General features: G+C 42.9%; 1 protein-coding gene across 2 annotated transcripts in view; it reads right to left on the bottom strand.

Annotated features, from left to right (window-relative positions):
• ASTN2 (astrotactin 2) overlaps positions 1-26,116 on the bottom strand; it is a 1,902,914-nt gene that overhangs the window by 1,113,223 nt on the left and 763,575 nt on the right. For both annotated transcript variants that reach the window (XM_033961675.1, XM_033961676.1), the window contains exon 4: positions 17,081-17,230. In XM_033961675.1, coding sequence (XP_033817566.1) covers positions 17,081-17,230 — 150 coding nt within the window. The remainder of the gene's footprint in view (positions 1-17,080; positions 17,231-26,116) is intronic.

The following is a 26,116-nucleotide window of genomic DNA, read 5'->3' as shown; positions in this document are numbered from 1 at the left end:
ACTAAGTCAGACATTTTGCTGCTAGCAGTTTCTGCAGGAATCCCTCCACAGCTGTGAGCAAGATGATGATGAGGTTAAGCATTAATTAAATCGAGCGCAAGGAAATAATTAGAAATTCACATTTGTCAGGGGGAGTTGTCACTTCCCAGCAACAAAGCTTGATACGAAACACATCAAGTTATCAGTCATGCCACACTAGAATAAAATCAATGCTCCCCAAATGTATAATTTTATTTAGGAAAGGGGGTGAAATGAGATTCCAAAGAATTAATGAAGCGGACACCATGTGTTTTCAAAGTCAGATACACTATGCAAACACAGTAACCTGGATGTCATTGTTTCATCTCCGTGCTTAACGGTATATAGCCTCCTGCTTGCAACAGCAACAATTACACGCCCTAGAGAATACAACCAGAAGCAAGATCTGATCGATTGGAGAAATGAAACACAAAATGAAATTTAACAAAAGCATATGTCCACTAAAGTAAAGCTATTTGGACACTGCATTACTAATATTAAAAAAGAATTGTATAGCACAGAGAGCCTAGAGAATAGGCAGAAAATATGATGAAAAGCAGCAGAGCAACCCCAACCAACCTGATCTGAAGCCACATTTTTGAAGGGCATTTACGTAGAAATAGGAATGCCTAGGTTTGGGATTTATACTATTTTGCAAAAGGTTTAACTGAATGGGGACCTTTTGTAAAATATATCTATAAAAGGGTTTTGGAAAATATATATACATTTGCCAACACATCCAATAGCGACAACCATTTTGAAAGAAACACATTGAAAAAAGTGTGGCATCACATACAGTATATGTGCCAGGAAATGCAAGTATAAGTGCTAATCACACAACATAATGTTTGCAGGTACTAAGGTAAGTGCCAATTTCATAAGTGTGGGGCCTGCCCTTGTGTCTCCCCCTGTGAACACCTATTTTCAGTTATATATGCTGGGCTGTATTCTATAAATCATGCTCAAAAATGGGGACCAGAGTGATTCTATAAAGGGCAGATACTATTTATAGAACTGCGCTCAGCGTCAATCACTGCACCCTAACTTTGGATGTAGCCGACGTACGTCTGTTGAAACCTGGTATAAATGCTGGTGCCCAAGTTGGGTACACTAAGCCAGTATTCTGTAACAGCATGCACAATTTCTTGGAGCGCCCCTGACACGCCCGCACTGCTTTCATGGCCATGTCTTCTTCTGGGTTACACGCTCTAGGAGTTAGATGCCCAGTACTTTAGAATAATGTACATCCAGATGCATGTGCAAATCCAAATTGCTGCCAATAAATGTCAATAATTGCTTGTTTGTACCCAATTATTGATAGTTGATGGCTTTTTATGCAATTTCTCATAAGTTGTATGTGCATCTTAGCAGCATGTCCAAATTTTTGAGACTAAACTTGGGAGCCATATAAAGAATCTGTGAGTATGTGACATTCTAGAATACTACAAAGTGCTCATAGCACATTTATGCATGTTAATATAATATTTAGAGGGACATAATAAGAAAAAAAAGGTCTAAGTACCCTTTTGGCCTAAGGCCCTAGGTGCCCAAAGCAGGCAGCAGGGAAATGTCCATTCTCAAAAAAAATGTTCAAAATGTGGTGGTGTTAGGGGAGGTCCTGGTGGGGATGAGGACAAACTTTCAAGGGATTTGTGGGGTGTCAGCAGGAGGGACTGGGCATCCCTCTTGTCAGGGAACATTGTGGGAGGGTTTGGGGGATCACGGCAGGAGGGATTGGACATCCCTCCTGCCAGGGAACCTTACGGAAGGGTTCAAGGGATCGCGGCAGGAAAGATTGGGCATCTGTCTTGTCGGCGATCATTCAGGGGAGGGGGGGGCGGTCGTGGCAGCTTCAGGCAGGAGGGACTGTGCATCCCTCCTGCTGTGATCATTACGGGGGCGGGGAGACGGGTTGCCTGGGCCCCTGAGCTGATCGCGATAGCCGCGTTCAACTCAGCAGTCTGATCCGGAACTTATATCTGTTTTAACATTGGTCTAAGTCGAAATGTATAAGTTCCATCCAGGCACAAGCAGATATAAAGTGATACACATTATTTAATTACTTTTACAGCTCTGTGAGAATCTAAGCAACATCATATAGCCCTGAAGAAACAGCTCAGTGTCGTGAAACGTCGGCAACATACCAGACTACTTTCAATGATCACAGTTGTTTTAGTTGCAGAAAATCTCAGTCCTCAACTATTTTTAACCTCAATAGCGGTTTGTCATTCTATGGAAGTTTTTGCCAATGATGTGGTGGTAGTGGTTGTTTGAGCTTAGGCTCTACCAATAAAACCCAAGGCTTTTCTTCCTTTTGAGTAGACTCTCAGCTTTATACAAATGGAGTTTTTTGCAGTATTATATTTATAATTTTCCACTTCACCTTTGTAATATTCTAGTAACAAGTCTAACTTGGTACATTTGTGACTAGTGCTTGAGAACTATACCCCCTACAGTGTAAAGGGAAAGTAGGGTTATGTGAGCCTGGGGACACTGGCAGATTCCCAATCAACCCAGCTAAATTCTTCATGTCTAGACTGCAGAAGATTGTCTTTTCTAGACAAAATTGCAGCATTGCCGAGACTTGCAAGTCTTCAGGGTGGAAATGTTTCTTTAGAAGTGCTGGTTTTATTTTCAAATATTTTGAGCTTTTATTAACTGCAAGAGCCAGATAAAGTACTTCTCGGGGGGGGGGGGGGGGGGGTCAGTTGGAGTTCAGCATAGGAGAAGAGGTAAGATCTTGGATTAATCATTTCACACTCAAAGAATCTCTGATAGAACCCTCCCTAAACAGGCTTAGCGATGCTTCAGTAACAGTTAACCCTTCCACTACTGGGGTCTGTATTGGTACTAGAATATCATCGTCACCCTCATAATTTTCTGAAACACTACTAATTTGAATTTCTTCACCTCATATTTGTGTTTGTCATTTGCTAAGATGGATAGGTTTGAAAGTATGCCGACACCTTGTTTATCTGGCAATGCATGCATGAAAAAATGAGACTATGAAGCAACATATTTTATCTCCTTTCTTCTCACTTCAATTCTTCTCCATTCCTAGGTTAACTCAGTAGCGTACTAAGGGGGGGGGGGGGAGGTCCACCCTGGGTGCAAGCCATGAGGGGGTGCTCCCAGCCTTGCCGTTCAGTCCCCCCCACCCCAAAGGACCGCTCGCCCCCCTGGCCTCCCTGCACCTCCTATGAAGCAGCCCGCAGTGGGATTATGATGTCAGCGATCCTTGAGCTGCTTCGGCACTGCTTCCTGCGTCGCGGTCCCGCCCCTCCTCTGACATCAGACCCATTATTTCTTCCCACCCAAAGTCCGGCATATGCGCGTCTCTTTGAGGGAAGGATAGAAGGTCAGCAGAGATTCGGCTGCGCGATGGGGGGGCGGAGAAGGGGGAGGGGAGCCGGGTTGAAGAGTTGCCAGCGAATCCCGGGACTAGGGCTTATTTTTTGGGGTAGGGTTTATATTAAGACCTACCCCGAAAATGATGCTAGATCTTATTTTTAGGGAAACACAGTAGTAAAATGGAGGACCTGGTTGATTATCTGAACATTTTAATTTCCTTTAGGGCAGTTGTCCCTAATCCTGTCATTGATCCACACCTAACCAGTCTAGCTTTCTGGATATCCACAATAAATACAAGTGAGAATCTGGGGTTATAGATATCACTATTTTATCTTGAAAACCAAACTAGTAGGACCCATCTTTTATATATGATGCTTCTTGCAAAGGATAAATTTCATGACAGTGAAGCTATAGAACAACCAACTGAGCTAAACTATGTTCATGATTTGAAGCTAGTTAACTAGGTTTGTGGTTGAAAGGGTCATCTTTGCCTCAATGCCCTATTCTCATCACACAGACCACAATTCAATTATACAGCACCTTGGCAGCCATAAAATCCCCATCACATTAATCAATTCAAGCTCAACGTTTTCTACATCTGGAGGCTTCTGCAATGGACGGTGATAAAGAAATACTTATATGCATATTATTCTTAAATATTCTTTGACAACAAGGAATCAAGTCACATTGTTTACAATATATAAAGGCTCAACATTTTTCAAATCCTATGAATAATTGATTTTGTGAGCTGCATTAAAATAATCTACAGACTTACATTAAAACAAAACCACACCAAGGGATGCTAACGTTTAAACTCATGAATAAATAAAAGGAAAATATTGACAACAGAGTAGAAATTATAGTTTATTTTACAGAAGCTATAGGCAAAATCAAAACAAAATCTCCCTCCAGTTCACAATGCCAAAGGAAACATCATCCCCCAGTTTAGACTGAACACACATGACAACCAACAATGCCACTCCCTGGGCAAGACCCATCACAATGTGCTGCAGGGATTATCAGTACCCAGCCTGATTACTTCACATAGGGGCCCTTTTACTAAAAGATGTTAAAATCTAGGCTTAATATGTTTTAATGTTGGAGTTTTTGCAAACTATTTAGAGCTTTTTCTTTCTTTTTTTTTTTTTTGCAGGTGCCATACTAATTTTTTCCATTAGGGCATGGGACTTATAAAAAAGAACATGGGAACATCTATTTAGGAGGCGCTAAGGGGTCTGCTTACATGTGTCTTTCCTATAAGCTAAAGCTACTTGTGCTGTGGCTGGAAAATGGCTGACTTTTCCATTTTCCCAATTAATGGCCACGTGTTAACTTTAAAGTATTATCACCCTGAGTGGCATAGATAATCAATATATCATAATATATAATATTCCACTCAATTTTGGAGGTGCTAATATAAAGTCATATTACATATGACACCTACTCTTAATTCTCTATTCAGGAAAAGGCCTCAGAATTGGAGCCTACGCACAGTCTTATCATCGACTGAAAGGCCAACGTAGTTTTTACTGCTCCATGCTCCAGTCATTGGCCAAAAAACCTGAAATCTATATTTATTCTTAACGCCTTCATTTTTTATTTTTTTCTTATTTTTTATCATTTAAACTACATCTTAAAATATCATTCAGTATTTCAAACTACTAGAGATGCACTGATCCATTGATTTGAAAAACATTTGACAGTTGATTACTTATCTCAATCAATGTTTGTTCAGTGTTTGTTCTACAATGCCGTTCGGTGTTAACTTTGCCATTAGCGTGCGGACATTACAAATTGTTACTGCATGAGCCGCTACCAACCTATTTTATAAGCAGTATGGGAAGGTGTGAATCACTGGTAGAGCTGCTGCCTTTGCACCCAAAGATTGTGAAATCAAATCCCAGTGTTGCTCCTTGTGTCCCTGGGCAAGTCACTGAGGCCCAAATTCTGTAACCAGCACCTAATGTTAGGCACCTATCTAAATTGAATAACAAGCCTAATTAAGCTTTTTAATCAGCACTAATCAGCACTAATTGAAACTTAGGTGCCTATCAAGAAAGAACAATTTTGTAACAAGGTGCATCTAAAAATGTAGGCGCCTTGTTAGCCGTGGGCGTGGCTTCGTGTTAGGTGCCTTCTTACAGAATCGCTGCTCTTAAGTGTGCTTGAGTGCTGGCATGGGCACCTAATTCTTAGTTGTGCCTAGAGCAGGCCTATGTATTGGGCGCCTCCAAAATAGGTGCCTCTCAGCGTGATTCACTAAACAGCACCCAATTTTACTTGAATCGCACTGAATGGTGCCTTATAGAATTTGCCCTTTAATCCTCCAGTGCTCACTGCTTTGGACGTCAGCTTTGAAATGCCAAAAGCCACAAAAAGGCGATAGACAAGTCCCAGTTCCCTTTCCCTAACCCAGTGTATCGCAAACTATCACTAGTGTATCCCAGCAGATTCCAAGTGTGTCAGAAGATGCCAGTGAGGAAGAGGAGGTGCCGGCGCCAGCTGATTGCTCACAGGACGTGCCTCTCATAGCAATAGACATGACCTGTAGTTAGTCAGCTGGCTCCTGCACATCTCCAAACAAACTCTGTGGAGTGACGATGTTCCCAAATGGACTTTATTTGAAAGTATCAAAGTTCCAAAGGTACACTAAAATCATCCACATAAAATAATTCCATGCAAGCAGTGTCTCACTTCCGGTTCACCACACAATTGTTTCCCACGTACACACCTTTATAGGACCCCCAGGGACCCCTGAAGAAGACTTTTTGTCGAAACGCGGACCTTGTTGGGTCCTGTATCCCTAGCGGACTAGGTCCTTTAAGGCTCTTATGTGGATGATTTACTTTTATGTGGATGGAATTATTTTAGGTGGATGATTTTAGTGTACCTTTGGAACTTTGATACTTTCAAATAAAGTCCATTTGGGAACATCTTCACTCCACAGAGTTTTTTTTGGTTTTCTCTGGATTTTCTTCTTTGTGGATATTTTGGGGTCAATTCCTTTTGTTTTTTGCTTCCTGCACCTCTCCTCCTCACCGTGCCTCTGCGCCCTCTTCTCACCTCTCCCTCTGTAGCACACCTCCCAACAGCGGTAATAGGAGGCTCAGGGCTGCGGCTGGTGGGCATCCATGTGTGCACATGACATCATCGCGTTGACATCCGCACATTTCTGGATGCCCTCCAGCCACGAGATTAGTGTGCAGCACCTAAAAAAAGTTTGCAATGCACTGCCCTAATCCAGAGAGGCAAATTTACCATGGGACATCTCTCTCTGCCGTGTCCCTTCCCTGACATCTACTCTATCCCAACACCTCTCTCCCCCTTCACTGCCACCAACAAGTGTCCACCTCAAATTTCTTCTAAAAACACAGTGCCATCCTGACATTGGCCCCAGCATCTTCTCTCCACTGTGGCCTGCCCTCTCTAACAACTTCCTGTTTCTACTGGGGCAGGCCACAGTGGAGAGAAGATGCCGAGGCCGACGTCAGGGCAGTGCTGTGTTTTTACATGAAATTTGAAGTAGACACACGGACACGGCAGAGAGCCAACCAGCAGGTATGCTGGCCGGTAGCAAGATGCTACTTCCACTAGAGTGCTGCTTAGAAATAAGGCCCCTCCCGAGACATTTCAGATTCAGGAATGGGGTAAAAGGCAGAGAGGGAGCAATATAGGACTTGGGAGAGGGAGTGGGGGAAGGGAGAGATGTTGGACTCAAATGAAAGAAGGAGGAATGTGAGACTCAGGAATGGGGTAAGGGAGGGAGGGAAAAATGTCAGATTTGTGAGTGACAGGAAGAGATGGACTTGGGGATGGCAGAGGGGGTAGAAGGAGGACAGGGAATGGTGACAGAGGCAGTATAAGGGGGACAGCAGGGAGCAAGAGAAGGAGAGATAGAGATGGAGAGATGGACATGGAGGAAGGCAGAGGAGACCAGGGGTGAAAGGGAGAGAGGAAGCAATGGCAGAAGGGGAGAAAGGGAGAGATGGATGTGGAGGGACAAAATGAGGAGAGATAGATTTGGTGGAAAGGGAAACAGATTTAGGGGAGGGAGCAGAAGGGGGAGGGAGAGATGGACAGGGAAAGGCAGATGGGGATATGGACTGGGGGCCGGAAGGGGGGAGGGAGGAGAGATGTCAGACTTGGGAGGAGGGAGTGGCAGGGCAGAAAGATGTTGGACTTGTGGGAGGGATAAAGAGAGGAAGGATATGCTGGGTTACAAGGGTGAAGTAAGTGACAAGGAGGGGAGATGCTAGAAATGGTGGATCCATGTAAGAGTTGTCAAGGAGATAAGTGAGCAGAATAATGAGTATACGATGGTAGAAATGTAATGGGAAGCAGATAAAAGGGAATAGGAGGATGAGAAATGTAAAAGCTAGAGGATGAGAGAAGGAGATAGAAAGTTGATTAGATAAAAAGTGAAAAGGAATATAGCATGTTCTTTCTAAGCTGCATGGCCGCGCACTTTTTGGCATACCAGGAGCTCTGGCCATACTCTGCTGCTGCTGCCTTTGGCTTTGGGAAAAAAGAAGTGCGGCTGGAAAGAAGGAGGAGGAGGCCTACTTGGATGTCTTAGAGCAGGCCACAACACAGGTGCTTACCTTTGCGAGGGGGTATGAACTTGGGACACAGAAGGGAGGGGGGAGAGAGGCATATGGGGTCACAGAATGGAGGGAGGGAGGGGGGCGCATTGTGTAGTTTAATTTTATATTCTTAAGATTATATTGTGTTTATATGAAAAATGAATGGAAGAAATGGCATTTACAATTAGTACTATTATTATGGGGGTGGGGGGGTCTATGGTTGAGCTTGGGCAGGGTCTGAGGCAGAGCTTGAGCGGGTCTGGGGTGGAGCTTGAGCAGGTCTGGGACGGGGGTCTAGGGTGTAGCTTATGGGGCCCCCCAAACAAAAAAGTGTTCCGCTGCCTATGCTCGTGGCTGTCTTCTTACCACTAGATTCTTCTTTCTTTTCTTTCCTTCTCCCCAGATTCTTTCCATCTCTCTCTTCTTCCTTAGATCTCTCTGTGTCATCCCACACCACATCCTCTCAGGCTCCTTTAAACCTCCTTCAGTATCCTTTCAAACATCTTCAGATGCCTTACAATGGACAAACTAATGGTAGGCAAGCACAGCGGGGACACAGTGGACACGCACACCCTATCTCTTCAGCTAATGGTACATACTTCCTCTATAATTATAGGGCAAAGAGGAGAAACAGACAACACCGAGCTGAACATGTGTTTACTGAGTCCTTGTGCTAGTCACATGTCATCGCTGCTGTGGATCAGACTGACAAGGAAGAGGAGAGGAGGAAGAAAGTTAGCCTTTTAAACCTGCTGATGTTTAGTACAGGTTTTACTAATCCCTAGCACATGACTCAAGAGTAAAAAAAAAATAGTAATCAGTGTCTTAGTAATATTAGGAGTGTGAACTAAGGCTGTACGAGTTTGGAAATGAAGCATGTGCTATATGAACATAAGAACATAAGAAGTTGCCTCCGCTGAGGCAGACCAGAGGTCCATCCTGCCCAGCGGTCCGCTCCCGCGGCGGCCCATCAGGCCTAATTGCCTGAACAGTGTTCCTGACTAATTTTGTAACTGCCTCTAATCCTCTAATCCTATCCCTATTACCTACCTCTACTCCTATCTGTACTCCTATCTGAAATTAGCTAATGTCGTTCCTCTGCATAAAAAGGGTTGCAGGGCAGAGGCTGCGAATTATAGACCGGTGAGTCTCACATCAATAGTGTGCAAACTCATGGAAACACTAATTAAAAGCAAATTGGACACGATCTTGAATGAAGGGAATCTTCGGGATCCCAGTCAGCATGGATTCACCAAGGGTAGGTCCTGCCAATCCAATCTCATCAGCTTCTTTGACTGGGTAACAAGAAAGTTGGACTTGGGAGAGTCTTTGGACGTCGTGTACCTGGACTTCAGGAAAGCTTTTGACAGTGTCCCACACCGCAGACTGCTAAGCAAGATGGAATCGATGGGGTTAGGAGAGACACTAACTGCATGGGTCAATGATTGGCTGAGTGGCAGACTTCAGAGGGTGATGGTTAATGGTACCCTCTCTAAAACATCGGAGGTGACCAGTGGAGTGCCGCAGGGCTCGGTCCTGGGTCCACTCCTTTTCAACATATTCATAGGGGATCTGACTCAAGGGCTTCAAGGTAAAATAACACTATTCGCCGATAACGCCAAACTATGTAATATAGTAAGTGAATGCAGTTTACAGAATTATATGGCGCAGGACCTGCTTACATTGGAAAGTTGGTCCTCAACCTGGCAACTAGGCTTCAATGCTAAGAAATGTAAGGTCATGCACCTCGGAAGCGGAAATCCATGCAGGACGTACTTCTTGAACGGAGAAACTTTAACTAGGACTTCAGCAGAACGAGATTTAGGAGTAATCATCAGTGCAGACATGAAAACTGCCAATCAAGTGGAGAAGGCTTCATCTAAGGCAAAGCAGATATTGGGTTGTATCAATAGAAGTTTCGTCAGCCGAAAGCCTGAAGTCATAATGCCGTTGTACAGGGCCATGGTGAGACCTCATCTGGAGTACTGTGTGCAATTCTGGAGGCCACATTACAGTAAAGATGTGCGCAGAATTGAATCGGTTCAACGGACGGCCACCAGGATGATCTCGGGGCTCAAGGGTCTCTCGTACGAAGAGAGACTGAACAAATTGCAGCTCTACACTCTTGAGGAACGTAGGAATAGGGGAGACATGATCGAAACATTTAAGTACCTCACGGGACGTGTCGAAGTGGAAGATGATATTTTCTTTCTCAAGGGACCCTCGGCCACAAGAGGGCACCCGCTCAAACTCAGGGGCGGAAAATTTCATGGCGACACCAGAAAGTATTTCTTCACAGAGAGAGTGGTTGATCATTGGAACAAGCTTCCAGTGCAGGTGATCGAGGCAGACAGTGTGCCAGACTTTAAGAATAAATGGGATACCCATGTGGGATCCCTACGAGGGTCAAGATAAGGAAATTGGGTCATTAGGGCATAGACAGGGGGTGGGTAAGCAGAGTGGGCAGACTTGATGGGCTGTAGCCCTTTTCTGCCCTCATCTTCTATGTTTCTATGTTTCTATGTTTACCCCTCAATCCCTTTGTCCTCCAGGTACCTGTCCAGACCTTCTTTGAAGCCCTGTAGCGTGCTTCTGCTTATCACATCCTCCGGTAGCGCGTTCCATGTATCCACCACCCTCTGGGTGAAAAAGAACTTCCTGGCGTTTGTTCTAAACCTTTCCCCTTTCAATTTCTCTGAGTGCCCCCTTGTACTTGTGGTTTCCCGTAATTTGAAAAATCTGTCCCTGTCTACTCTTTCTATACCCTTCATGATCATGAAGGATTCTATCATGTCTCCTCTAAGTCTCCGCTTTTCCAGGGAGAAAAGCCCCAGCTTCTTCAGTCTGTCAGTATATGAGAGGTCTTCCATACCCTTTATTAGCTTAGTTGCTCTTCTCTGGACTCTCTCAGGTATGCCTGTGTCCCCAGAGATATGAAATGCATTCCTATCAGGCAGGAATATGCACCCGTGCTTTAACAGTTATTAAAGATTTCTCTTCTATCTTATGATGCCTATTCTCTTCACCTGGTAACTCTAAAGGATGTGGACTAATGAAGTGTGACTATGCCATGTGCTTATCACACAGTGCCAAGATGCTGGCTATGATTGTACCACGAGCCAAACATCACAATGAACAGACATACAGGGAAAGAGAAATGCGGTGCCACAGCTGGTCAACTGCTTATATCAATTTCTGGATGCTGCTTCAAGAACGTATCTCTGGGTTCATAATTTGTTTTTTTCTATAGTTTAGTGCAATTGGCATACATAGCCATAATATGTGGGGCTACATGAACTGTGACAGACAAACAGTCTGGCTGATTTTGATATGCTACATCCTTTTGAAATGCTACTTAGTTATCTATTGTAAAGGCTTTCTTGATGCATCCAAACTCCTTGAAAAAACACCCAAAACAATAACACTGCTCCCAATTCCTGGAGCTCTAAGCAGTAGCAAGGAAAAAAAGAATGCAAGAGCATTATTCTTCTATTAATACTGTTCAGTTTATCGTATCTGTAAAACTCTACAGTCTCCTTATCAGTCTCTGAATAAAAAAAAAAAAAGAGGAGACTTTAAATGCCAACAGTGACCAACCCAGGTCACAAGTACCTAAGATCTCAAGCAGTAAAAAGGATTTTATGCCGCTTATCCTGGGAATAATCAGTGGATATCCCCAAGCCATCTCAATAATGGACTTTTGTTTTAGGAAATTATTCAAACCCTCTTTAAATCATGCTAAGCTAACTGCTTTCACTACATTATCCAGAAAGAAATTCCAGAGTTTAATTAAATGTTGAGTGAAGAAATATCTTCTCCAGTTTGCTTTAAATCTACCATTTAGTAACTTCATCGTATACCCTCTAGTCCTAGTATATATATATACAAGGGTTGATTCATAAGTCATAGCAACTTTTTTTTTTTCTCAAAAATGTGTCAACACTGGAAATCTAATATATATATTTGGAGAGATGTGCATACAAGAGGCTTCCATTATAAGCAAATTTTTCTCATACATACAGTAGAATCTCAATTAACCGATACTCAATCAAGCGACACTCTCCACTCTCACACAACTGACTAAAACAAACAAACAACTGCCTCCTTCCAGCCCCTGAAGCAACACCTGCAGTGGTTCTGAGCCACCAATCTCCCTCCCTCCAGCCCTGAATTAGCAGTCCTAAGCCACAAATCCTCCCTCTCCAAAGCAGCGGTCCTGAGCCGCAAACCCACCTTCCTCTCTCTAGCCCCAAAGCAGCGGCAGCAGTCCTGGACCGCAAACCCCATTCCTCCCTCTTGCCCCAAAGCAGCAGCAGAGACCCTGAGCTACAAAACCCTCCTCTCTCCCTTACCTAAAGCAGCAGCAGGTCAGCAGAGGCAGCGCTGAAAACAGGCTGCTCATGGCCAGTCCTGGCAGGGTCTTGCCTCTAACATGTCACTTCCTACACAGCAGAGGAATGGCCCTGCCAGGGCTGGCCACGAGCAGCCTGCTTACAGTGCTGCACGGAGGGAGGAAGGGCAGACCTGGGGAGGGGGGAGGTGGACCAGAAGTGTGTGTGGGGAGGGTCAAACAGGGTGCAAGGGAGGGGGAGATGGATGGATGCTGGACCCATAAGTGGAGGGAGAAGATAGGAAAGAAGGGGAGAAGAGAAAGTGACCCCGACTGAAGGGACGAACAGATGGCTGGACCTATAAGTGTGGGGGTGGGGAGATGATAGAGAGAGGAAGAGAGTGAGGTGGGAAGGGAGACAAAACTATTTTTAGAGTAACTGTCAAATAACCAGAAACTACAGTTATCGGGCATCCACCAATCCCCATGGGTGCCAGATAACTGAAAGTTTACTGTATTAATTGGGATATCCTGAACACCTGACTGGCTAGGTATGCCTCCAAGAGAGGGTTAAGATGCACTGTTCCGGTGGACTTATGACCACTGGAAGCACCATAGTTCATTTACCCAAGGAGATGGAGTGCTGCGTCCAGCACTGGTTGCTGTACATGAAGAAGGACATGGTACTACTCGAAAGGGTCCAGAGAAGAGTGACTAAGATGGTTAAGGGGCTGGAGGAGTTGTTGTACAGCGAAAGATTAGAGAAACTGGGCCTCTTCGCCCTCAAACAGAGGAGATTGAGAGGGGACATGATTGAAACATGCAAGGTACTGAAGGGAATAGACTTAGTAAATAAGGACAGGTTGTTCATCCTGTCCAAGGTAGGGAGAACAAGAGGGCACTCTAAAATTGAAAGGGGATAGATTCTGTACGAAGATAAGGAAGTTCTTCTATACCCAGAGAGTGGTAGAAAACTGGAACACTCTTCCGGAGTCTGTCATAGGGGAGAACACCCTCCAGGGATTCAAGACAAAGTTAGACAAGTTCCTACTGAACCAGAATGTACGCAGGTAGAGCTAGTCTCAGTTAGAGCTCTGGTCTTTGACCAGAGGGCTGCTGCGTGAGCGGACTGCTGGGCACGATGGACCACTGGTCTGACCCAGCAGCGGCAATTCCTATGTTCTTAAAATACATATACATATTTTCACGTTCAGTTTTTCCATACATATTAGTATTAAGATATCCAAAAATATTCATCTGAATTGTTGTGACATAATTGCATAGGAAAGAAACAATTTCCTTAAAGCATTTTTGTGTTTCTGGTGGTATTAAGTACAGACCCGATGGCTGTCACAGCTTTCAGACAGTAAGGTGTGTGTTATAGTTTTTTTTTTTTTAATGTGTTTTGTTCAAAATGAATAGGACTTAAGAGATCACAATTTCAAAATGAGCTTGCTGGAAATATCTCTGCTTGATTCTTTTGTCTCTCCTAATTTTTTACTGCCTTAATGCTACCTTTAAAAATCATTCGTACTCGTAGGGCTTCTTCATTCGCAACTACAGCCCCTACAATCTGGAACTCATTACCTTTACATATAAGGTAACGAGTTCCAGATTGTGACAGCTATCATGTTTCCTTTTTAAAGATGCATATCAAGGCTAAATGATCTCTGGGTTTAACCCAGCTGATATCTGTATTGATCCCATTCAACTTTTAATATGATTTCCCTCACTGCCCTTTTGTCTTTAACCTTAATTGTACTCTTTTCTTTAAAAATTGTATTTCCCCCACTCTCCTCTTGTTTTATGTATGTTACATCTTGTCATTAACAAGTATATTAATTGTTCCCCTTTTTAATTTTTAATTGTTAAAAGGCTTAGAATTTATGATTAGTGTTTCATCAAATTTTAATAAACTTGAAACTTGAAACCCATTACCAGCATTTGCTATGGCCAGAAGAAAATATAGCACACTGAATTAGCTTGGTAAGGATGGTGACTGGCTCTATATTTTTCTGGATGGGCTGACTGCAGTCCTGGTTTGATTTGTTTTTATGCACTGATGTCCAAGAAAGAAGCAGAATTGTGACAGTGGAGCAGAAGAGAGAAAAGAATGGCCACTTGTGCCCCAATACTATAAACCAGGGGTGTCCAACCTTTTTGGCTTCCCTGGGCCGCATTGACCAGAAAATATTTTTCTGGGGCCTAACAAACGTGCAAATGCTGCAGCAAGACAGAGGAGGGAGCCGGCAAGACGGTAAACACTGCATCGTCCTCGACCGGGGCCGCACAAAATACTTCACAGGGCTGCATGCGGCCCTTGGGTCGCAGGTTGAACACCTCTGCTATAAACGGTGCCTAAAACATAAGCGCCAAGGAACACACTTATCACACGTCAATCTTACATTAGGCACTGTTTATAGAATCACGCCTAGTGGCACCCAAATTAGACATAGGTGCTCCCAATTTATGCCAGGGTTTTCGCAACCTAGAAACCTGCACTAAGTCCACAAAACACGGCCATCACCCACCCACAAGCTGCCCCTAACCACGCTTACTTTCTGGTATGAAGTAGGCACCTTGTACTAGGTACCTACCTGAATGAATTACATTACTTTGGTGTCTTCTATCCCACCAATACTTTTCAGTTCTAGGTGGTTTACAACAAGAAATTAGCTTGGGCATTCCCAGGGAGATTACAAGGTTGATAACCATAGTATGCGTCTGGATCTGGGAATGGTTGATACGGTTTGGTTAGATCATTTGACAAATTTCTTGAATAGTATGGTTTTCAGTTCTTTCCTGAATGTTTTATAGTTGGGCGTTGTGGTCAGCAGATTTGAGAGGTGGCGGTCTATTTTCGCTGCTCTGGTGGTTAGTAGACCGTCATATATATATTTGCTTTGCATGCCTTTTGATTGGGGGGGCAAATTAGGCGCCTTCCAGCCAATTAATTTTAATTTAAGTCAATTATGAAGTGCTAATTGCCAGTTATCAGCACAAATTAAGCTTTATAAATAATTAAGTTAGATCCCTAGACCTAATTTTAGGTGTCTGTGACAGAGTGTATGAAACCCTGCCCCTCCCCCTGCTTGACACTGCTGCTCAGACTCAGAATAAACCTGAGGAAAACCCGGCACTCCCCCTCCTGGCTAAATTGTCTCACAACCACAGCAGCAGTGAGAAAGAGTTTTCTTCAGGAAGGGGGGAGGGGCGAAAAGTAAGAAACAAGGAAGTGACTCAGGGGAACTTAAAAGGCCGAGCCAGACCCAGGAGGTGAGGTCTGCTAGAGGGAACCTAGGAGCTGGAGAAGTGGGTTGAAGGGGCTTGGCACTGATAGAGTGGTAGGAGGTAAGACTCTACTGTTTGTTTAAATACTCTGCTTGGCTAAGTGCCTGCTAAGACCTGGGACCTAATGCTGCCTAACTGTTCCCTGCACATGGAATAAAGACTGTTTGGGGTGTGGCACACCCTATGGAGAATGAAACTTGTGATTGAGAAAGACTGGGGAAAAGCCTAAGGGGCTCATAATCAAAAGAGAAAAACGTCGAAAAACCGGCCTAAGTTGGCACTTGGACGAACATTGGCAAAATATGTCCAAGTGCTGATAATAAAAACGGGTTTTGGACGTATTTCTAAACGACCTAGGCCTTCATAGTGCCGCTGAACGACCATAGTTAAACAGGACGTTTCAGGAGAAGTGTCGAGGGTGGGATTTGGGCGGGATGTGGGCAGGCTTAGACTTAGTCGTACTGCATGTATAACCGAAAGTTATACCACACAGGATCAACGGAACTTGGATGTTGTAACTTAGACCATTTAAAACATGGTCTAAGTCACAAAAACCCACCTAAAGTGACCAGATAAGCACTGCAAACACATAATACAGACCCACACACACTACCTCAGTGATCACTGAACCCCCCCCCCCATAAAAATATTAATCACAACTTGAAAATTGTGCTTCCAGAACATCATCACCTGACAGCCTGGCATAGTAAAGCCTAGTCGTGCTGCACAGAGGTGTCTTAAGCCATCTTGGGGGTGGGTTAGGGACCCATAGAGAGGTGGACCCATGCCCATAAGCCCCTGTAATCACTGCATTGATATTGAAACACGTGCACTCCCCTATACACCCCCAAAACCCTTTTTAACTAGCATATAAGTGACTCCTGCAGCCATAAGGGCTATTGGGGTGGTAGATAAGTGGGTCTATGGGATTCTGGAGGTGGTTTGGGGGCTCACCATGACCTATAAGGGAGTTGTAGTGAGATGATGACATGGCACCCTTGTTGTGAAGTTCACAGCAGTGCCCTGTAAGATACCCAACTATTTAGGTGCCATGTCTGGGTGTTCAGTCCATCACTTTGCAGACCCCTCCCACATCCAACAGGGCTTGTTCTAGGCGTTTTTGACTTGGACGAAAAGTTGGATGAAAATGTGGTATTTTTTACTTTGGATGACTTGCAACTTGGATGAAAACGGACTTAGACGTTCCTTTCGATTATGCCCCTCCACCTGTTTCCTTTAAAGAATACAAACTTATAGGTGCCTGTGACGAACCAGGCTCTGCACTACTGTTGAATAAAAGAGATTTTTTTTTTCTTGAATACCCACAGTGTGGTCTGTCTGTTCAGCTAGGCAACACTTCTGAACAAGCTGCCCCACTCTATCACAGCGTCCTTTATAGAATCAAGACCTCGGTATTTCAACAGTATTACCAAGTGCAGGTTGGTTATGTAAAACCTAGAAGAAACAAAAGATTAAAAAAAGTAAATTCTGAAGATCTTGCTCCTACCTCGGGGCTTGCTCCTGTGTTTCCTCCGTCCCATGGATGCACTGTGTGCTGCTGGCTGTAGTTGGCTGATCTCGATGGGCGTATTTGTGCGAAAACTCTCTTTAAATTTTTGCATCAGGGAATCCACTGTCTCCTGGGTCACCTCTGTGGCTGCAATGTGACAATTGTTAGAAGATTAAAATATGGCAACAAGAATGGTAGTATTAAATATTCAAATTATTATTATTATCAATACACCAAAATGGACTGATGTTGACCTTTTGACTAAAGACATTCAGTCGGGATGCAGTACAGCGAATTCGAAGGGGGGACTCGTTCTTGAAAAAGCCTTTGGGCAAAGCATGTCGAGCCAACAGGTTCTCACCCGACATCTAAGAAAAATTACTATTACGCCCAGGCAGGGCTAAAGCACTGCTGAAGCTAAGTATAAAGTTTTTTTCTCCTTTTAAAAAAAGTTATAAGAAGTATTTATGTATTTGGAAATAACACACAATATAATAAGCACCGAGCACTTGAAAATAAAATATAAGTCTGATGAAGACGAATATGCCAATTGAGTGACTAAGCCTAAAAACTATTTGGCTGGTGGTTGGCACACTCAGAAGACTTAAAAAAAATTTTTGGGATTACATTGAGCAAATTAAGCAAATCACAGATGCTGCCTTTACTATAGTTATTTGACACTGTGACAGCAAAAACGATCTTAGGCTAAATCTCAACACTATTAATTATGCTGGCACACAACCCTGATTAATACAGTAGGAATTTAATAGCATTGTTTATCTGAGCTGGCTACATAGTAAAGGCTTTGAAAGAAGTATCCAGTTATTACATGAGGTGTTCTTCCCCTCCACCCACCCCAGCCCTGTCTGCCCCACCTGTCATATTATTTATTTATTTAATCATTTATTTAGCCAATCCTCCCAAAGGAGCCCAGAACAGGCTACAAGAGTACATTCACAGTGTAAGCAGAATAAACTTTTATGAGAATACAGAATTGGCGGACATAGGGGGGTTTAGATTACAGCATTTACAGTATAGGCATAACATATAGACTTAAAAGTACAGACTTGGTGGACATAGGACACAGCGTTTACAGTATAGACGTAAAGTACAGACTTAAAAAATATAGACTTGGTAGACAGAGAGTGGTTTAAATTGCAGCATTTTCTGTATAGATAGGCATAACAGAGATAAAATGTTGTTGTTTTTTTCTTTGCAGGAGGGTGTATCATTGTTGTTGGAGGATGTGGTAGTAATTAAAGTAATATTCGTGGTGGCATACAAGTTTTAGTGAGATTCCATTTGGTGTATTAGTCGGTGCCTTTAGGATCCATCTGTCAGCGTTGCAGGCGCGGGTTGTTAGGGAGCTGGGTTTGTAAAGAGGAAGGTTTTCACAGCTTTCCGGAAATTTCATAGACTGTCTAATGATCCAATGGATGGGGGGATGATGTGCCATAATATGGGTAAGTAATGAAAATAAGAGCGTTTTCTGGCTGTCTCAGATGAGAGTGAGTGGCCTGGTGGTAGGACCAGCTGTTTTTCTGCTTGGGATCTTAGTGGTTGGTTAGGGACATAAATTTGTAGTTTTGATGCTATGTAGTTTGGAGTCATCATGTGGAATGTCTTGAAGGCTAACACCAAGGCTTTAAAGGCATATTGATTTTGGATAGGCAACCAGTGCATGGATTTTAATGCTGGGGTGACATGGTTGCGGAAGCCCAGGTTTTTCAGGAGTCAGATTGTGGCATTTTGCACACCTTGGAGATAGGAGAGTGTTTTTGTGGGTAAGCCCACTAGTAGCGCATTGCAGTAATCTAAGTGAGATAATACAAACGCATATAGTAGTTGAGCGAAATCACTTTCTGTAAAGTAAGCACGGATGCCAATCAAGTGGAGAAGGCTTCATCAAAGGCAAGACAAATGATGGGTTGTATCCGAAGAAGCTTTATCAGCCGGAAGCCCGAAGTTATAATGCCGTTGTACAGATCCATGGTGAGGCCTCATCTGGAATATTGTGTACAATTCTGGAGGCCACATTACCAAAAAGATGTGCTGAGAGTTGAGTCGGTTCAAAGAATGGCCACCAGGATGGTCTCGGGACTCAAAGGCCTCCCGTATGAGGAAAGGCTGAATAAATTGCAGCTATACTCACTCGAAGAACATAGAGAGAGAGGAGACATGATAGAGACGTTTAAATATATCACCAGCCGTATTGAGGTGGAGGATGATATCTTCTTTTTTAAAGGTCCCTCGGCCATAAGAGGACATCCGCTGAAAATCAGAGGTGGGAAATTTCATGGCGACACAAGGAAGTTCTACTTCACCGAAAGGGTGGTCGATCGTTGGAATGAATTTCCACTTCAGGTGATTCAGGCCAGCAGCGTGCCGGATTTTAAAAGGAAATGGGATACACATGTGGGATCTCTAGGGGGGTAAAAAAAAAAAAAATGTAAATGGGATACACGTGGTATCTCTAGGGGGTAAATTCAAGGGGGTAGGGTTGTTGGAGTGGGCAGACTTGATGGGCTGTGGCCCTTTTCTGCTGTCAACTTCTATGTTTCTATGTTTCTATGCACTTTAGTTGGCGGAGGTAATAGAAGGATGATGACACTAATTTTGATACATGGTCTGATAGCGACAGATTTGAATTGAGAATCACTTCTAGGCTGTGGACGTTGTCTTTGGTTGTAAAGGTGTCATTTTCCCAGGAAAGGGATGGGTGGGAATATGCACAGGTATCCCTATGTATCCAGAGAAGCTTTGTTTTTGAAGCATTCAGCTATAGTCATCCAATTTTTTATTTCCGTTAGGCAGCAGTGAAGTTTTTAGATTTGTGTGTCTCGGTGTTGGCTTAGGGGGAAGTAGAGCTGTATGTCGTCTTACCTTACCTGTATATCTTACCTAATCCTCCATCTCATCACCCACTTTGCAATCCTCTTTGCTCGGCACCTCCCTCATTACCCTTCCTCTTATCACTCCTTCACTTTCCCAATGATAGGTAGGAGGGATGCCCACTCACGGCAGCCAATCAGCTAGTGACTCTGTACGGACAGGAATAAAGGAAGGTCACTCCTTCCATGATTCATCGATGGATCACCAGGATACTTAAGGTATGTGGAGGAGGTGGGATGGAGATAAAAATAATTAGAATCAAGCTGGGGAGGCGGGAGGAATCACTCCTGTCCTGGTCACTGCTGGACCATCAGGTCTCATGGCAGGCCCAGTGGAGGCCTGCAAGGCATCGGGAGGGAGGGGGGAAAGGGTTCAGAACCTGGCAGGGAGGGAGGGTGTTTAGGTGCAGAGACTGGCATGGCAGGGGAGGGAGAGAGTGAGGGGGCTGGATGCAAAGGCTGGCAGAGCAGCGAGGGAGGGGGAACAGGTTGCAGATTCTGGCAGGACAAGGCAAGGCACTGCACTTGAATAGTAAAAAACCCCAGTTTATATTTGAGTCAATCATTTTTCCTCCTTTTTTGGGGAAAAAGTTTACCTCGATTTATATTTTAGTATATATGTTAAGTTAATTATATGCAAATTTTTTACATGGAAATCTAGTGGCAAATGTGTGTGTGTGTTGGGGGGGGGGGGGAGTATGCTAGATACATATGCACAAGATTTCACAGTAAGCACGACTTCTTATATGCATGTCCAAACCAAAACTGAGAGTGTCTGCACACACTGGTACTTGTTTATTTGTGTTTATATATGAGCCTTGCAAAAACTGTTCTTGAAATTTTTGAGATGCTCATTTGTGGGCACAGAAGAACTGGCACCAATGCTTGCATTTTCTTTTGATTTTGTTCAGACAGGTGCACATTTCTTACCTAACTAAACCAAAAAGAAGAAAACTAATTTCCACAAGAACAGAACAAAATCCAAAAAGTGGAGAAAAGGTAAAAACCAACCAGGGATGTATAACTTCCAGCAGACCTTTATTGATATTAATCTGTGGGACCTGACACGGTCCGTGTTTCAGATCAATGAGGCTGCAACAGGGGTCAATAAAACAATATCTACAAAGAAATTTTATAAATTTAAATAAAATAGAGACATAATTCAAAGCCATCCTGTGACATTATAAATAAATATTTTAAAATAATTGATAATTGTAAATTAAAAATTTAACAATTTTAATATAACATTGTATCGACTGATATAACAATAGAAATTAATAGTAAAATGAAATTGTATTTAAGTGGTCAAAATCTAAAAAAATATCAAAAATATCTAATAGAACAACAATAAAAAGTGTAGACTATTTCATATAAAGACCGATTAATGAAATGAGGTATGCATTAAAATAAGGTGAGGAAGAAGACAAGTCCCACCATATGGAGTCTAGAAGTATCAATAACAGATTTTGAAATTCACTCACAACAGAGGCCTTCTTTTACCTAGCCACACTAGAGGTTTCTACCATGGCCCGGAGCTCTAAATGCTCCAACGCTCTTAGGAATTCCATGAGCATCGGAGCAGTTAATGCTCCAAACCATGGTAGAAACCTCTAACGCAGCTTAGTAAAAGAGGTGGGGTGTAAATGAGGAATGCTTCTAGCTGTAAAATGAAACAAAATATATTCAGCAACCATTCAAACTCATATATAAAAAGGATATGAAGGAGGTAGAGATAAGTTATGTAAGAGGTTACAGAGAAGGTTTAGGGGATTAAAAGGGCTTAGACGCCGGTCACCTTACAGGTCATGGACCTGATGGGCCACCGCGGGAGCGGTCTGCTGGGCGCGATGGACCTCTGGTCTGACCCAACGGAGGCAACTTCTTATGTTCTTAAATACAGTCAAACCTTGGTTTGCGAGTAACACGGTTTGCAAGTGTTTTGCAAGACGAGCAAAACGAGCAAAACATGCTCTCCCCAGGGATAAAGTGATCACTCTAAATGATGTTTGGCTTAGTATTAACAGAATAGAGTCATCTTTACAAAAAACCGTTTTGAACTTATGTCAATTTTCATCTGATGTAACTGTGAAAATTAAAGAACAAAATAATAAAATTGGAGAAACAGCTGTAAAGGTTGAAAAGTTAGATCAGGCAGTAGGTAATTTACAAGCTAGTGCTGTTTCTAATATAAAGGATAGTATGATGTTACATGCTAAATTAGAAAAAATGGAAAATGCTATTAGAGTTAAGAACCTTCGTTTGTTAAATTTCCTACCACACATTACCTTTCTTCAATGGAACTCTTGAAAATGTATTTGAGGGAGATATTACATTATAACAAAGTGGAGACCTTTGAGGTCGATAATTTATATTACATTTCAAAAGATTCCAAAGAAAAGGTAGAGGAAGGTGGAATGGATAGAATAGTATCACCTGAGAGTTTGAATGTATCACAGTTTTTGGAGTCATCTAAAGACATAATTGAGAAACGAGCAACTCTTCTCGTGACCTTCAAGACAGAACTTGAGAAACAAGATATTTTGAAATTATATTTCCTGAAAAAGCAAGAGATGTTTTGTGGTCAACGGGTGATAATTTTTCCAGATGTCTCTAGACAAACCCAGTTTAAGAGGAAACAGTTCCTTCAGCTAAAGCCTAAGGTTTTGGCAGTCGGAGCTACTTTCTTCTTAAAATTTCCATGTAAATGCCTGATATCATATGGAAATGATAAATATGTGTTTTTTGATCCAGCCCAGGTGGAAGATTTTATCAAAGAGAAACCTTTGTTGAAAGTTTAATTCCTAATATTCAGTTTATTTTTGGAGGATGATGTATAATATATATAATAGCCATTTGCCTGTTCCTAGATAGTAGATAGAAAGATTTGCTTTGATGTTTTATTTGTACTGGCGATCAGTTTTAATGTGGACTAGGACATGGTTGAATTAGTTTCCTTATATTATGTTAATTCCCGTAAGGGAATTTACATTTGTATTTTTTGTGTTCATTCATGCATGTTTGTTACAAAGATATTATAATGAATAATCAAATAAATAAAGAAAAAAAAAAAAAAGAATAAGTAAATAAATAACCTAGGCACCATTTAGAGAATCTGGTCCATTATCACAGACTCCTATCTTAATGTACCTTGCTCCTCTCCATCAGTACCCGTTGCAACCTTACCACCAGAGTTCTATTATGAGGACTTATCATTTCCAAAGCATTTAAATGCAGAGCTCTTTGGACATTGAAGAACGGTCTGATAATTGGCAACTAAGATTTACCGTAATACTACAAAATTCAGGGCCATGCACTTGGGCTGCAAACATCCAAGAAAACAGTATATTTATTTATTGGGATTTTTTAACTGCCTTTATGAAGAAAGTCACCCAAGGCAATGTAGAGCAGTTATAATTCAACATAGGGGGCAAGGTACTTCTGTGTTCAAAAGAAGAGCGGGACTTGGGGGTGACTGTGTCTGATGATCTTAAGGTGGCAAAACGGGAAGAACAGGTGACAATTAAAACCAGGAGGATGTTTGGGTGCTTAGGAAGAGGAATGGCCAGTAGGAAAATGGAGGTGATAGTGCTGTTGTATAGGTCTCTGGTTAGGCCCTCGTTGGAATACCATGTGCAATTCTGGAGACTGCACCTTCAAAAAGATATAAATAGGATGGAGTTCATCCAGAGGGCTGCTCCAAAATTGGTTAGTGGTCTTTGTAATAAAGCATATAGAGCAAACTTAAAGAACTCAATATGTACTGTACACTCTGGAAGAAAGACAGGAGAGAGGGGATATGATAGAGACATTTAAATATCGCCATGGCATTAATTTACAGGAGGTGAGTTTTTCAAAAGAAGGAAAAATCTGGAATGAGAGGGCATATGATGAAGTCAAGAAGTGATAGGTTCAGAAGTAATCTAAAGAAATTTAGGGAAAAGATAGAGTTTAAGATGATGATGGAATATTCAGATGGAGATATCAGACAAGCTTATATTATGAAATTTTTGATATACAGAATATTTATATGCAGAGCTCTTTAGACATTGAAGAATGGTCCGGTTATCAACTAAGATTTAATGACAAAACATGCAGGACCATGCACTTGGGCTGCTGGAAAATTGCTGGACTAAGCGTATAGCCCTCCATGGAGACTACCCCAACTTTGTTGGTTGGGCTGAGAATCTTTCAGCGGCCCCTCATAGTAGTGGGAGATAATAAAATAAGGGAAAATCAGACTTAATAAAGGCTCATGGTGATCCAATAGAGGCTGGTTCCAATTAGAGGTCTGCACGGGAACGGGGATCACGGGAGTCCCGCGGGAGTCCCCTCTAGCCAACGGGACTCCCACGGGGATGGAAGGCTTTGGAAGCAGGGTTCGTCCATATAATATAAAGGACACGTCAGCCTTAGTAAAAGAGGGGGTTTATAAGTTAATTACCTGAACAGAAAACAAAATAAGGGTTCCACCAAAGAGATTCCACAAGGAAAACAGCAGCGCAAACACAAAAGAAACTTTGGAATTGATGATCCTGTCAGAAGTAATTGCTGCTTTTTATGGGGACGGGCGGGGATGGAGGTAATTCCTTGTGGGGATGGGTGGGGACGGAGAGGATCCTGACGGGGACGGGTGGGGACGGAGAGGATCCTGGTGGGGACGGGTGGGGACGGAGAGGATTCTGGCAGGGACGGGCGAGGATGGGTGGGATTTCTATCCCCGTGCAACTCTCTAGTTCCAATTGAGCTGGAAGTCCAAATGACTAGGAAGGAATTGTGGATCCAATAAAAAGAAACATAATCAAGAAGAACAAACTAAAACAAAGATAAAAGGGCTCTAAAAGGTTACAGCTACAACTGTCAGAATTAAAACTCTCTCTTTCCTGAAGTCCACACCAAATCCATCAGCTCAAGGGACATCTGCTTGTAGCATCTTTGCCACTGGGGCTTCTGCCAACAAAGAGATTTATATAAGCTGCAAAAAAAGCACAGTTTCTCCCTGTTTAGGATTCTAGTCTGGAAACCAGAGTGTGCCTGCATTGCTCATTTCATCTTCAAAAGAGTTTAACTTCCATGTCCACTGTCTCTTGATTTTATAAAACTGCTAGACAAACTGGTAGGGGGAAGGATATGATCCCCACAGATGGTGTTTGATCTGAGCAGCACAACAGAACGCAAAAATTAATTGACAAATGAGGGATTGTCATGCTTAATTTGAATAAATTATCAGGGTTTGCAGAGATGGAATTTTTTTCTCTCTTTCCTGCCAAATTACTAGCGGGGAGCATACAAAGAGTCAGATGTATCTGAATCAACTAGCAGAACAGCCACAAAACCTTGTCTTAGTATGCATAAAAATGTCAGAATGTTCTGTGTTCACACAAGTGCAAAAACAAACAATGAAAGATTTTTTTAATTGTTTAAATACAAAGAAACACAGCATAGAAACATAGAAATAGATGGCAGATAAGGGCCACGGCCCATCCACTCTGCCCACCCTAATGACCCTCCCCTACCTTTGCCCTGTGAATAGATCCCATGTGTCGATCCCATTTGGCCTTAAAATCAGGCACGCTGCTGGCCTCAATCACCTGCAGTGGAAGACTATTCCAGCGATCAACCACCCTTTCAGTGAAAAAGAATTTCCTAGTGTCACCTCGTAGTTTCCCGCCCCTGATTTTCCATGGATGCCCTCTTGTTGCCGTGGGGCCCTTGATAAAGAAGATATCTTCCTCCGCCTCGATGCGGCCCATGAGATACTTGAAAGTTTCGATCATGTCACCCCTCTCTCTGCGCTCCTCGAGCGAGTATAGCTGTAATTTGTCTAGCCGTTCTTCGTACGGGAGATCCTTGAGTCCCAAGACCATCCGGGTGGCCATTCTCTGAACCGACTCCAGTCTCAGCACATCCTTGCGATAATGTGGCCTCCAAAATTGCACACAGTATTCCAGGTGGGGCCTTACCATGGATCTATACAATGGCATAATGACTTCCGGCTTACGGCTGACGAAACCCCTGCGTATGCAACCTATGATTTGTCTTGCCTTGGATGAAGCTTGCTCCACTTGATTGGCAGCCTTCATGTCCTCACTGACGATCACCCCTAAGTCTCGTTCTGCTACCGTTCTTGTTAGGATCTCGCCAT

This window comes from Geotrypetes seraphini, chromosome 10 (genome assembly GCF_902459505.1).
Source record: "Geotrypetes seraphini chromosome 10, aGeoSer1.1, whole genome shotgun sequence".
In the NCBI taxonomy this organism is placed as follows: Eukaryota; Metazoa; Chordata; class Amphibia; order Gymnophiona; family Dermophiidae; genus Geotrypetes; species Geotrypetes seraphini.
The sequence above is the reverse complement of the archived record's forward strand: the minus strand, read 5'-3'. Positions and strand labels throughout refer to the sequence as shown.